We start from the raw sequence: 14,946 nt of genomic DNA, 5'->3' as shown, positions 1-14,946 counted from the left end.
ACATTCTTAAAATAAAGTGGTGATCCTAACTCTTAATCCGAATTTTTACTAGGATTAAATGTCAGGAATTGTGAAAAACTTAGTTTAAATGTATTTGGCTAAGGTGTATGTAAACTTCTGACTTCAACTGTATGTTTGACACCCTGGTCTAGTTCCTCGTCATGAGAAACGGTGTGTGTGTGTGTGTGTGTGTGTGTGTGTGTCTATTGACAAGCGACCTGGTCAATATTTTATTAGTGGAAGGAAAAGTACAATGTAAGCACACAGATGGCATTGTCTTACGTCAGATAGCACGACTATTCCGCTTGTACAGATTGAGGGACGAGCGTTGCGAAGGAGTGACGACACCTAATGTAAGACAATGCACTAATGGAGAAACTGTTTCCTCAAAATGAGTCATGAACTGATTAAACCCCTGTTTCTCTCCACAACAGCAGTTTGGTGAATTTCCTCATTCTCACAATAGCCATGATATTTTCCCATCAGTAATAATAGTAGTGAACAGCTCACAGCACAGTGAGTCACAACAGAAGTATTACAGTAGAAAGACTTTAAAACTCCCCCAAAAGATGAAGGTTTATCAGTACCACTACCTAAACTGTGACAAAACAACTTTCCTACATATTATCCATCATCAAATCATGTTTTATCTGTAAAGGTTTGTCTACAACATTTTAAACATTTGGGGAGATACATTAGTCTGTGATAGTGTATCACATTTCATTCTGGTACTCTGATTTGTTTAGGCTGTTTTGTTACTTTCATCACCACTTCCTGTCTCTGCGTTGCTACTTCCTGTCTCTGTGTTGCTATTGTGTCACACTGTGCATTATATAACCCATCTCACGTCTTGATTCGAAAACTGCAATTATTAATTGCCTGTATCCACACCACAATTCCATGTACACTGAAGAAAATAAAAAAACTACCTTGGCAGCTCATGAACACATAGCAGGGCACTGAACCTGTCCGAAAAACAACGATCTGAAATTATAACAACAAGCCATCTGCTCTCACATTGCTGCACACAGTATGAATATAAAGTAGAGAGTGGCAATGGCCAAAAATATTATACTCTTCTATTTCTATTGATTTTAGATATATTATTTATGTTTTTGTATTATAAAGAGGTATTTTTATTAAGAATGCATATACAGCTCTGGAAAAAATTAAGAGACCACTGCAAATGTTTCTTAAATCAGCATCTCTACATTCTTAAAATTTCAATGACGGCGGTTCATAAGAACAAGTTCAAGCAGCAGACATTGGGGACAACAAAGCTACAGACCGGCAGAGGGTGAAAACGACTCTCTACTGATCGAATGTCACTCAACAACCGTAGGATGACATCAAGTGACCTACAAAAATAATGGCAAACGGCAGCTGGGGTGAAGTGCACAGCGAGGATGGTTCGAAACAGGCTCCTAGGGGCAGGGCTAAAGTCGTGCAAAGCTAGAAAAAAGCCCTTCATCAATGAGAAGCAAAGAAGAGCCAGGCTGAGGTTTGCAAAAGACCATAAGGATTGGACCGTAGAGGACTGGAGTAAGGTCATCTTCTCTGATTAGTCCAATTTTCAGCTTTGCCCAACACCTGGTCATCTAATGGTTAGACGGAGACCTGGAGAGGCCTACAAGCCACAGTGTCTCGCACCCACTGTGAAATTTGGTGGAGGATCGGTGATGATCTGGGGGTGCTTCAGCAAGGCTGGAATCGGGCAAATTTGTCTTTGTGAAGGACACATGAATTAAGCCACGTACAAGGTTGTCCTGGAAGAAAACTTGCTTCCTTTTGCTCTGACATTGTTCCCCAACTCTGAGGATTGGTTTTTCCAGCAGGACAATGCGTCATTGAAAACTTCTGGAATGTGATCAAGAGGAAGATGGATGGTCACAAGCCATCAAACAAAGCCGAGCTGCTTGAATTTTTGCGCCAGGAGTGGCATAAAGTCACCCAACATCAATGTGAAAGACTGGTGGTGAGCATGCCAAGACGCATGAAAGCTGTGATTGAAAATCAGGGTTATTCCACCAAATATTGATTTCTGAACTCTTCCTAAGTTAAAACATTAGTATTGTGTTGTTTAAAAATGAACATGAACTTATTTTCTTTGCATTATTCGAGGTCTGACAACACTGCATTTTTTTTGTTATTTTGACCAGTTGTCATTTTCTGCAAATAAATGGTCTAAATGACAATATTTTTATTTGGAATTTGGGAGAAATTTGGTCAGTAGTTTATAGAATAAAACAAACATGTTATTTCTACCCAAACAAATACCTATAAATAGTAAAACCAGAGAAACTGATAATTTTGCAGTGGTCTCTTAATTTTTTCCAGAGCTGTATATTTATTCTCTGGACATTAATGTTCTTCAATGAACATGACCCATAGAGCATCTACTTCACTACCGTACTAGATAGTTAGCCGTGACCCACCATTATTGCACACTGTGCCGATAATACATAGCTAATCTTGATACATAGGCCTTAGGGAACTAATATAGACATATGTACATGCATACTGTAAGAATATTGCTCCTCAAATACATTACTTTTACCCATCTAATACATTCAAGGGTCTAAAATGATTTATTAAAAAGATACAATTTGCATCAACAATCAATTGCCTCCGGTTTTATGTTATCAGAGGCAACATAAGCGACCTAGTTCCTGAAACACTTGGCAAGAACACATTTGGCAAAGCAAATACAGTAGGAAGATCAATGTTTCCCTAAAGTGGAAAACACAAAACTTGACACAACACAGATCTTTACAGTAGCTTGGACAGTTTTTCAAGAGATGCTTTCAACTGAAAGAAACTACAAATCCCTCCAGCTCAGAGCAACGAGCCAATCACAGGCCCGGAGATTGCAGGGTGAGGATCTCAGCGGCCAGTCTCTGTGGGTCCATGAGCTGGGGGAACATGTCCATGACCTTGTCCACCAGACGGCCGTTAAAGATGGCCAGCAGCTTCTTCCTGACATCCTCCCTCTCCTTGCCGTCCTCCCTCTCCCTGCCCTCCCCATGGGGGCTCGGCTGTGTCCGGGCAGGGGACCAGTGTCTCTGTTGCTCCACCTGAGCAACGCTATGGAGAGTCTGAGGATAAGTCCTGAACGGGTCCGACCAGTAGGTCTGCTGTGGAGGGTAGAACCTGCCCTGTTGTTGGAAGTCATTGGGGTGGCTGTCCTGATGCATACTAACTAGATACATTGGTGCCCCATAGTTGGGGTAACAGGGGGGGCAGTAGGTCATCATGTCTGGGTTGTGGGTGTTGTTGTGGGTGCTGGCTGGGCCCATGCTATGGTGTGGGCTGTGGTGTTGTTGGTATCCTGCGCTGGGGCCCAGTGAAGGTTGCGCATGGGAGCAACAGCTACAAGGCAGGTTGCTAGGGAGAGAATAGTGTTGTTGTCTCGTACTGGGGGCGGACTGTGACTGGCAGTTCCTGTACCCAGCGTTGTCATAGCGATCACAGTGGTTTCTAGAGGGGTCAGACGCCTGGCTCTCAAAGGAGCCCAGCCCAGAATCTAGCTTCTCTTGAGAGCCACTGGGCAGGGCCGAGTCCAGGTCGGTCGGGGAATGTCGGTTGGTGCTGGCCTTCTTAGCTGGGGACCTCCAGCTGGAGCGATGGCCTCCCTTGAGAAGAAGAACATTCTCACTGGTGAGGCCTTTCTTCAAGGAGCCATTCCACTGTTCTAGGGTCAGTTTCTGAGCCATCTCCTGTTTCTGTTGTGACAAGGGCAGCTTGGCCTTCTCCCGCAGCTCGTCAGCCAAAGAGCGATTGGATTGGTTGGCTCGCTCTGGGTGGTAGAATTTACACTTTATCCCATAAGTGCATTTCCTTCCTGGATTCATGAAATATAAACAAGAGTTAATTAGTACCGTTGAGTTTTTTGCACATACAGTACAGTACATTTATTACATCCATTACAGTATTTGTGTCCGTTTGTTAATAATTATTTGCAAATGTTCCCCCCACCCATCTGTAAGGTCAACCACAGGATGACCCCAGTAGAGATGTGATCTCACCATAAGGACATGGCTGTTTCCGTGGTAACCGAGGAACCTTCCGTAGAAAGTTATCTAGTGTGGGACCATGGCGACCCAGGGGGTCATCAGGGGGCATGAACCTGAGAGAGGGGGAGTAGAGTTTAGATTCATACTACACTGTGGCTAATGTATACTAAACAATAATGCATAATTAGCATATATTAAGTTATAAACATTCAGAAGCATTTATAATGGCTTATTCATTAAAGTTATAGAACTGTAACAATTGCATTATTAGTTAAAACATTAGTTATTTATCCATTGTGTGTATTTCATGGTTAATAATAAGCTCCCACAAGACTTACTTGTCATTGACGAACGAGTACATGAGCAGCCTCTCCTCGATGAAGCGCTTCCACTCCTGTCTCTCGCCCTGAAGGTCGCGGTATGTGTCGTTGGATACGATGATACCGCCTGACTCGTACGCCAGCTTGACGATGAAGCGATCGTCGTAGCAGACCACACGTTTGCCCGCTACACGCCGCGAAGGGGTGAACACCATGATCTTCTTTCTCTCCAGCTCGCGCAAAATGTGTTGATCTTTAGAGTAGAGAAAAATATTAACGTTAGATAGCCATTCAATTAGTTAATCATCAATTAAGTATTAATTAAGAGATCAATCATGCATTCACTTACTAATTCACTTGGTGCCTCCTGATCTTTATGTTAAATAATTTTTTCCAGGCAACAGATTTCACACCTTCTTCACAACACTTTTACTTCATCTCTCCTGGGGGCAACATGTTGTCATCGTTTGTTGCCAAACTTTATTGGAACTCGAGCAACTAAGATGCTCTGATAGTGTGTCGGCTATAGCGTGTATGCTCAACGTTTATATGATATTTGGCACACACATATTAAAAGGACAACGTTTAATTGAGGAGCCTCAGATATTTTACATCTTTCAATTAAACTCAATTGAACACTTTCCATCTATATGTTTGTGACAAACATCATATAAACATTTGAGCATACACGATATAGCTGGCGTTTGGCATAAATTGGCAATAAAAGTTACTGTAAGTCAGCCAAGCCAAGCCTTCTGTCATCACAGCAGCAGCTCCGTGAGAAGAGCATTTTTATGTGCTACTGCAGGAAGTAATAAAGACGTTGAAAAAAGTCCCTAATTTAATCAGATGAATAAGAGGTGGTTTGGAGATAAAGTTCAGCACAGGTTGCAATTTGGAAACAGAATAAATACTGTATCCGTGTCAGGTTTTCCCCTCCCGCTCTCTACACTGCTCTCACCAAGAGTTGGGGAGTTGCACCACGTTGAACCCTGACCCGTTTTCGTGCCTCAAGTTGTTTGCCTCTGCCTCAAATACCGTAACTGGCCAAGGCGAAATGGCAAACTGTTTCTTGCTCACACATGAAAATGTTTTATCTTTCCTGACCAAAGAGACACACTCCCTACTCAAACATTGTGATTGTATGCACATTTCCTGCAGTCAAAATATCGCATAAGGTATTATATAATGTGCCATCTCTGATTAAAAAAGCATATAAACTCAAAATTTCATTGAGTGCCTAAAACAACATGTCCACCCCACTATATGTATTGAGGAGGAAATCTACTGGATTACATAGGCTACAATGAGGGCTGTGGTGTGATACAGAAAAGGAAGTAGACGTTGGGCCCTGTGTGGTGTATTCCCGACATCTTACCTGTGATGGGGACATCTGGTCTGGGCTGCTCCTTCCTCCATGAGGGAACAAACACAGTGATATCAGTATGACCCCTGTCCAGGAAGAAGTTCACCGCCAGCTGGATTCCCAGGCAGGAAAATACTTCCTTGTTCCCGTGGCTACAACAGAGAGGCAATAAAAATAGATATTGTTGAGCAAGCAAGCTAATCAAACCCTTCTTTGTACACTACACTTCCTTGTTCCCGTGGATACAACAGAGGGGCAATATAAATAAATATTGTTGAGCAAGCAAGCAAATCATGTTCGCAATGACTTATTTGTGTGGTCAGGGTAAGTGGCACCCTATTCCCTACATAGTGCCTATGGTCAAAATAAGTGCACTATATAGGGAATAGGGCGCGAATTGTGACGCAGCCTGTACCTCAAGAGCAATTAACAGCATTGTTTGAAAGTGTGCCCGCAATTACATTTACGTCATTTAGCAGACGCTCTTATCCAGAGCGACTTACAGGAGCAATTAGGGTTAAGTGCCTTGCTTAAGGGCACATCGACAGATTTTTCACCTAGTCGGCTCAGGGATTAGAACCAGCGACCTTTCGGTTACTGGCACAACGCTCTTACCCACTAAGCTACCTGCCGCCCCGCAATGACTAGAACAGTTATTTTTGAGGTGAACACACTTAAATATACACAATTACAGCATTTGCATTGCAAATGAAAACTGTGTATACACAAATAAAATGTGCACTTGTCTCATGGTAGGCTAACCACCAACTAGGTACACTACTACTACTACTACTACTACTACTACTAGAATCTGGATAGTAGGTCCTAAACCAAATGTCTAGGGGTAAAATGGATTTCACTGGTAATGTTGTGTCATTTATAGGCTTTAAAAAGGTAGACTCAGCAAAATGACGTTGCCACAAGCAGCACCACAGATATTGAGATTAGCAAGATGTAAGACTTCGCTCTCACACAGTATCTGCACATGTGCACAGATTCGCTTCAAGCTGTTACAGCGTGGTAGCACAGAATTTCTAAACCCAGAAGCGCAACATAGCGAGACTTCCAAGTACGCTTGCGAAGGAGACCAAGCAGACCAGGCCGGGGTTTGAGAAGTCAATGACAGAAGTGAAAAATTCTTCCTTAGTTGTTAATTTTCTTGAAATCTAAAGACACAACCTAGATTCAAGCCAATGCCTTAAGTATTTGAACATGTTATTACTCCAACCTCGTGAAATTGACAAACTTTTAGTCATAAACAACCTTATATCAAAGGAGTGCCTTTGATTTGACGGCCTGCACATGCGTAGTTCGGCGCGAGACGACCGTTAGACCCGATGACGTGTTTCTGCAGCTGAACTTAGCTAGCCAACATCGCCATTATATCGCCTACAAGCGTGATCGGTGATTTCTATTGGAGAAGCAGTTTCTGCCTATGTTCATACTGTACAGTCTTTGGTGGAAGTTACGGGACCAAAACAGCAGAGAAGTTGAGCCTCGCTCTTCAATGCTCTTAGTTGTTGCGGAATTTACCCACTATTCGGGCCCTATAAAATCTGCGATGCGGAGAACGCGGACGGAATCACGGAATCCAGACATTAACACGGAATTCAACAATATTCCAAAATCTATTGGACTTAGTAGGGTATCAAATAAATGTATAGAAAATTAAGTAATTTGATCAAGTTTATCATAAGAAATGAACACAATGCATCAGTGATTCGTATTTCCTGAACTTTCTGAAGAGGCAATGAGAATTCCCCCCGATGATGCTAATGAAAAGTATTCTAGTAGATGGAAAGGCTTTCTCAATTAAATGTTAACTACAAAGTAGCCCATGCTTGCTTACCTAGCAGAATGATCATGATTTTTTGTATCAATCCATTGGGTATTTATTTTGCAAACTCTACCATACGTGCGCACAAAAACACAGCTAAACAACAGCATCTTGCTAGGTGAGCACTGGAATTATACACACAAATCTAAATTTCTTTTTTTTTAACCAGACCTCAAAAGTGGTCTCCTAATATGGTATAGGATTGTTGTGGACTTAAAACATCCAATTTAGTTGTTTTTCTATTAATAAAGTGTGATTTTGAGAGCGAAAAAACTGGGGAAAACTGAAACCTGGAAAAACTAAAACGGAGAAAACATAATTTTGGGAAAAAATTAACGGAATCAGGCAAACAATAAAACAGATTTTATAGGGCCCTACACTATCCCGTTTACTTTGTGCATCTACGTCATATCACTGAGTCTACCTTTAATAAAAACGTGTTATGGTAAAGATTGACTGTTGGACTGGTAAATGTATACCAGTGTAATCGCTGTAATCGCACCTTTGGCAGTGATTACAGCCTCAAGTCTTCTTGTGCATGACACTACAAGCTTGGCACACCTGTATTTGGGGAGTTTCTCCCATTCTTCTCTGCAGATCCTCTCAAGCTCTGTCAGGTTGGATGGGGAGCGTCGCTGCACAGCTATTTCCAGGTCTCTCCAGAGATGTTCGATCGGGTTCAAGTCCAGGCTCTGGCTGGGCCACTCAAGGACATTCAGAGACTTGTCCCGAAGCCACTCCTGCGTTGTCTTGGTTGTGTGCTTAGGGTCATTGTCCTGTTGGAAGGTGAACCTTCGCCCCAGTCTGAGGTCCTGAGTGCTCTGGAGCAGGTTTTCATCAAGGATCTCTCTGTACTTTGCTCCGTTCGTCTTTCCCTCGATCCTGACTAGTCTCCCAGTCCCTGCCGCTGAAAAACATCCCCACAGCATGATGCTGCCACCATCATGCTTCACCGTAGGGATGGTGCCAGGTTTTCTCCAGACTTGACGCTTGGCATTCAGGTCAAAGAGTTCAATCTTGGTTTCATCAGACCAGAGAATCTTGTTTCTCATGGTCTGAGAGTCCTTTAGGTGCCTTTCGGCAAACTCCAAGCGGGCTTTCATGTGCCTTTTACTGAGGAGTAGCTTCCGTCTGGCCACTCTACCATAAAGGACTGATTGGTGGAGTGCTGCAGAGATGGTTGTCCTTCTGGAAGGTTCTCCCATCTCCACAGAGGAACTCTGGAGCTCTGTCAGAGTGACCATCGGGTTCTTGGTCACCTCCATGACCAAGGCCCTTCTTTCCCGATTGCTCAGTTTGGCCGGGCGGCCAGCTCTAGGAAGAGTCTAGGTGGTTCCAATCGTCTTCCATTTAAGAATGATGGAGGCCATTGTGTTCTTGGGGACCTTCAATGCTGCAGAAATGTTTTGGTACCCTTCCCCAGATCTGTGCCTCGACACAATCCTGTCTCGGAGCTCTACGGACAATTCCTTCCACCTCATGGCTTGGTTTTTGCTCTGACATGCACTGTCAACTGTGGGACCTTATATAGACAGGTGTGTGCCTTTGCAAATCATGTCTAATCAATTGAATTTACCACAGGTGGACTCCAATCATGTTGTAGAAAAGCTCAAAGACGATCAATGTAAACAGGATGAACCTGAGCTCAATTTTGAGTCTCATAACAAAGGGTCTTTTATTTTTTATACATTTGCAAACATTTCTAAAATCCTATTATCACTTTCTCATTATGGGGTATTGTGTGTAGCTTGATGAGGAAAACAATGTATTTAATCAATTTTAAAATAAGGCTGTAATGTAACAAAATGTGGAAAAAGTCAAGGGGTCTGAATACTTTCCGAATGCACTGTACATGTATTATCCACATCAAAGGGCAGGCAGTAAATAAAATGCAGGCCTGTTCCTGTTGCACTGTGAACTGATATGCATGCTCAGATTTGCATACCTGAGCGATGAGGGAGAGACGTGCCTATACGGGTGTGAGTGTGTATCAAAGTGGGAAGGAGGCCAAAGGAGACAGAGGAGCAGTGGATGAGGGAGTGAGAGGGGGTGTGAGAGAAAAGGTTGAGGGTTCTTCCAGGCTAACTCCAGCCACCCAAGTCATAGACTGTTCTCTCTGCTACCGCACGGCAAGCGATACCGGAGCGCCAAGTCTGGGACCAAAAGGCTCCTGAACAGCTTTTACCCCCAAGCCATAAGACTGCAGAACAGTTAATCCAATGGCTACCCGGACTATTTGCATTGACACCCTTTCTATTTGCACTGACTCTCTTGCACAGGCTCTATGCACATACTCACTGGACTCTACCCACACACTCACACATACTACAGTGACACACCAAAACACACAGACACACTTTCACACTCTTCACATATGTACATATTACGTCAATTACCTCAACTACCTCGTACCCCTGCACATTGACTCGGTACCGGTACTCTTTGTATATAGTCTCGTTATTGTTATGTTATTGTGTTACTATTTCCTTTTTTGCAATTTTTTCTTAAATCTTTAACTCTGCATTGTTGGGAAAGTAACCATTTCCCGGTAAAGTCTACACCTGTTGTATTGACAGTGTCACTTGATAGTGACTGAGTGTTGAGGGCTGAACCACCATCCCGACTTCTAGCTAGATCATAATTATTAGGTTAGGGCAGGAGTTTAGCGTAATAAGGAAATGATCTGTACTTTAGGACAGAGGGGGAATTCTGCTGGTACAGTACAAACCACGTGTTCCTTCCTAGAAACACTTATCTACAATTACTGGAGAGATTAGATTAAGGCTGGTCGAAGCCTGTCTCTACGTTTTTTCCATGAACATCATCGGTTAAGAGTGATTATGTCTACTTTATGTCCACCCCACCATTTTCTGCTATTAGAGCACAGATCTGAGAGCACAACTGATTTGTTTGTAATGTTCACAACTGAAGAGCACTTTCATGCTGACTCAAAGACTTATTAGTAGTGGAGGTGGGGGTACGAGGAGTCCTGATGAGTGGCCAGTAATGTACATGATGCCACAGACCCCTGATACCTTCCTCAATGCAAACCAATTAGGTATCCTCAGGACCCTATCAAAACACAGCTGAATGATACATTCTGCTATAACGATCACCAGCAAACAGCAATTCAAGACACACAGGTAGTTTCCCGGACACAGATTAAGCCTAGTCCAAGACTAAAAAGCACTTTCTATGAAGAATCTCCTTTGAGCATGCTTTTTAGACACTCTTATCCAGAGCGATTTACAGGAGCAACTAGGGTTAAGTGCCATGCTCAAGGGCACTTTGACAGATTTTTCACCTAGTCGGCTTAGGGATTCGAACCAGCGACGTTTCGGTTACCGGCCTAACTCTCTCAAACACGACGCTACCTGCTGTCTCTTTTAATCTAGGACTAGGCTTAATCTGTGTCCGGGTAACCAGTTCTCAGACCCACAGCATGTAATCCTACTAAGACTCATAGCAGCATCTATTTAAATTCTCTACTCACCTCATAGCCATATTGCTCCCATCGATCACTATGGGTTTCAGGTCATCTCCCTCCTCACTGGCTGCATCCTCCCTGCTGGGTGGAGGGGTGAGGGGCAGGCTACTAAGGGTCTCCCCTCGGGCCATCAGGACAGACATGGTAGTTGGGGCTACCTCCTTCTCCATCCCTTCTGGACTGGCTCCAGTCCGCACCAGCTCCCCCAGAATCCTGTTAGTGTCTGTGTTCAGGCCAAACTTCTGCAGCACGGTCTGGACCTGCGCTGGGGAGTAGCCCAGTTTACGGTAGAAGTCCAGCTGAGCCTCTCCAGGATCTGTGGCGGTTTTGCCGCTCTCCTCTGGGGCAGAGCTTTGGGTGCCACTCGGGTGCATTCTCTCACAGATGGGATAGGGTGGATGATGATTGTGGAAGGCAGGCAGAGCAGAGAGCCATCCGGCTGTGTCGTGGGTCTCTGTGGGGCTCAGACGGGCTGTGTAGGAGAATTCATTCCATGGGAAGACCTCTGCGACTGGGCACAGCTTTGGGATGGGACTGACTTCTATGTTCATCTCTCTCTCTCTCTCTCTCTCTCTCTCGCTCCCCTTCGGGCAGTGCTAATATGTCACACCTGTTTAAAAAAACATTATTGTTTTGGTTGTGTGAAGTGGTATTAAAAATTGTTTCCTCGATCATATCTCATAAATATCACAATGTGCGTTGTCATTTAGATTAACAATACTACAATCATTTTCTGGCTGTCTGACGACAGATCACATCTTACTTTGGTATTGACATTGACATCTGTATTAGTTCTCACCAAAAATACCATGAATAATCAGTTCATTTTATAGTTGTTACAAAATACTAATAATCAGTGGTCATGGATTAACAGCCCCCCTTGGCTACTCTATAAACATGATCAGGATAATGAAATTCCTAAAGTAAAGTTACATTAATTGTCCCTTTTGAACTGTTGATGACAACTGCTCATGTCTGTTAGTATCATTGAATGGAGCCTAAATAAAATGTGCATAAATTATCTATTGTATTCCTTCATACTGTACATTTACAGTGGCCTTGTTTTGGTCAGAAAATACGTATGTTATTGATCTAGTTCTACTGTACTATACCTCGACTAGGCTACACTCCTATTCAATGGATAACGGCGATTATTGATTAAGTCGGCCTATAGTGTCTTAGTTAATTGTATCATTGCCTCCTATAATGTCTATTGTCGACCACTCCAGTATTTTCAGAAAAATAAATACATTTCCGGTGTTCATTCCCAGAGACATTGTCAGCGAGATGTTAAATGTATCCAACCAACCTGAGTTTGCCTTCTTTGATTTGTTCCGCAGTTCCGCAAGTTAGTTTTGGAAAATCTAAAAGTCTGACTTCATGAGCTTTTGACACCGTGTTCTGGTCCAATTTTGGACTGATACGGTACTCCTTAGTCCAAGGACAGTCCATGTTCTGTTTAAAGGGCGGATTGGCTCTGAAACAGCCAAATACTCCATCTAAACGTGAATCGATTCTCAATTGCGATACGGTTCAATAAACATAAATCCCTCTACTTTCATATCACATCTAAATAAATACAAAAATACACACTTACTGTACACTGTGTTAACCGATTTTAACACAATTGTAGCTGATGTTATTTTTCAGTGACAACACGTTTGTGGCATCTGTCTTCCGTTTACATACAGATGTTTTGAGTCCACTCACTGCTTCCTTGACAAGCGCTGTAATTTGGCAGTGTGGGAACCCTACCCCTATAAAGGTGTGTATCAATTTAACCTTTATTTGTATTTTTATTATCTCTTTCAAAACCGTACCGCAAGCGATGCGTGTTTATGTTCAGACCGAGCGTCGCGGCTCTTAACAAAACTCCACCATACAGAATACACCTCAATGATCAAGGGCTACATGTTGCCAAATAAGAAACGCAGTAAACCCGTCAATGTAGTTAGCCTACTTACCAGTAATTTATAGTCCAACTGTTTCGGCACTTCATTTTTATATGTTCGTGTTGTTATCCATGTCAAATGTGTTGCTGTCTGTGAGCAGTGTCCCCGTGGACAGTAGGCTACACCATCAAATATTAGAGGCGATGACATCATAGTCATACGCTTCAAACTCTGGGTTTTCCCGCTTGATGACCAATGTCCGCGGGACAGAGAACTGGCTATGACGGAAGATGGCGGAATCTGAGGTTTTGTTTGACACTGCTAGTGAGTCAAGTGAAGCTAATAGTACAGAAGGTGAGAATGAGTGGGTTACAGTGGCGAAGAAAAAGGGAAACTGTAACTCAGTAGCTGTAGCTCAGCTGGTAGAGCACGGCGCTTGTAACGCCAAGGTAGTGGGTTCGATCCCCGGGACCACCCATACACACAAAAACAAAACAAAAAAAGCGTCTGCTAAATGGCATATTATATATTATATTATAAGTGTAATAGTGCGTCAATTCAAGTCTGGTATTGGAATGAAAGACATCATTGAAGTTATTGCAAATCAAGCTAAGTTTATTAAATGCAAATGTAAAAATGATAAGTATGAGGGTTCGTATACAGGCTCACTGATGCACCACGCAGGGAGATCAGAGAACTTGCGGCTGTCTCACATGTTCTTCCTTAAATACCCTTGACAGAGATAGTTCCTGTTTCTGAACAGGCCTGTCAGAGCAGAGGCTGGGCGTGGTTTAGACTTGCCGCCTGTTCGTTGGCGCGCGGGTTGGTCCCAACCCCTAGGCGCTGAATTGCCAGGCCTAGTTCTGTCTCTGGTAGATGTCCTCAAATTGATGTCCTTAATCAGCCCTGTTTCATAGCAACTTTACTCCTTGTTCTGTTCTTTTTAGTAAAACCACAGAGATACGGCCTATCGTGACTTAACAGCTGATAACTCCACTGTCAGTTAGTCACACTCACCGCTTCCTTGAGTAGAATATCTATACTCTGGGTATCTGATATTGAAACACCAACAGTTTCTGTCCAACGGTTAAATTCTTGTATTTCAACAAACAAGTTATCTGATATTGAGACACCAATTTCCATCCAAAGGTTAAATTCTTGTATTTCAACAATCAAATTAAATCCCAACAATCCCCCTTTTCACACCTGCTAGGTGTGATTAGCAAGCTTTAAAAAAGTGGGAACTTTTAGAGTCCCCCTTTTGACACCCCCAAAGGTGTCACATACCAAAAATCATCACAAAAATGAGGAAAAAATATAACACACCAATTCAATTAAAAATCTGTAAGTAGTAGAAAACCATCAAGTCCTCCCCTACACCTAACATGTACTGAGTTGGCTACCAGCCACCCAGGAATCCTTTACCTTCACATCAGGAGGAACAACAATTACAGTGGAAAAAATATAAAAATGTTTACTTTGTATCAGCCAAACAGTGATATATGTTTTTAGGCAAACCATGGATCGTTCAGCTTGGTCTCAGGGTCAGCAGCAGACTCTTCTTCGTGGGCCTGTAGCAATGGCATCATGCCCGAAACCTGCACGACGTCTACTACTGACTTCCTGAGGCAAGGGACGATACACGCAGAACAGCACATTAACAGTAAAAACACAAGTATTAGGGTCAGGAATCCAGTAACCACCATAGATGTATACTCACCGAACCAGCCACCCATCCAGGAGAACAGCCCACCACTCCCTACACCAGCCATACCTGTCATTTCAGCTGACAGTTTGTCCAGGCCAACCAGGGCCTTTGTGATGCTTCCATCAGGACTAGTATTGTTAGGAATAAACGTACAGCATTGTTCCCCAAACATTATACATACTCCTCCCTGGTTGGCAAGCATCATATCAAGCGCTAACCTGTTCTGTCTGGCAACCCTGGAAGTGGCTTCTAGTTGTTCTGACATTCCAGTCAGAGTGATGCGGGTGTAGTTAACAAAACGCTGTTGATTATAGTAAATGTAA

The 14,946-nt window shown here is 43.0% G+C and overlaps 1 protein-coding gene across 1 annotated transcript; it reads right to left on the bottom strand.

Moving 5' to 3' along the window:
- Window positions 1-2,153: 2,153 nt before the first annotated feature.
- On the bottom strand, window positions 2,154-13,117 carry zc3h12ab (zinc finger CCCH-type containing 12Ab). Its single transcript, XM_084164909.1, has 6 exons — window positions 12,988-13,117; window positions 11,030-11,633; window positions 5,712-5,851; window positions 4,352-4,586; window positions 4,026-4,126; window positions 2,154-3,841 (listed from the first exon to the last, which is right to left on the bottom strand). Exons 2-6 carry the CDS (start codon window positions 11,572-11,574, stop codon window positions 2,853-2,855), a joined length of 2,010 nt encoding a protein of 669 aa, XP_084021035.1. The 5' UTR covers window positions 11,575-11,633; window positions 12,988-13,117; the 3' UTR covers window positions 2,154-2,852.
- Between the last annotated feature and the right edge of the window lie 1,829 nt (window positions 13,118-14,946).

This window comes from Coregonus lavaretus (assembly GCF_964263955.1).
Source record: "Coregonus lavaretus genome assembly, chromosome: 7".
Classification (NCBI taxonomy): domain Eukaryota; kingdom Metazoa; phylum Chordata; class Actinopteri; order Salmoniformes; family Salmonidae; genus Coregonus; species Coregonus lavaretus.
The sequence above is the reverse complement of the archived record's forward strand: the minus strand, read 5'-3'. Positions and strand labels throughout refer to the sequence as shown.

Excerpts from the sequence above, each read along its gene's own strand:
- zc3h12ab (XM_084164909.1), bottom strand. The coding sequence starts at position 11,574 with ATGAACATAGAAGTCAGTCCCATCCCAAAGCTGTGCCCAGTCGCAGAG. Across the intron at positions 4,587-5,711 it reads ACCAGATGTCCCCATCACAG|ATCAACACATTTTGCGCGAG; the intron begins GTAAGATGTCGG and ends TCTACTCTAAAG. Across the intron at positions 4,127-4,351 it reads TACTCGTTCGTCAATGACAA|GTTCATGCCCCCTGATGACC; the intron begins GTAAGTCTTGTG and ends CCCCTCTCTCAG.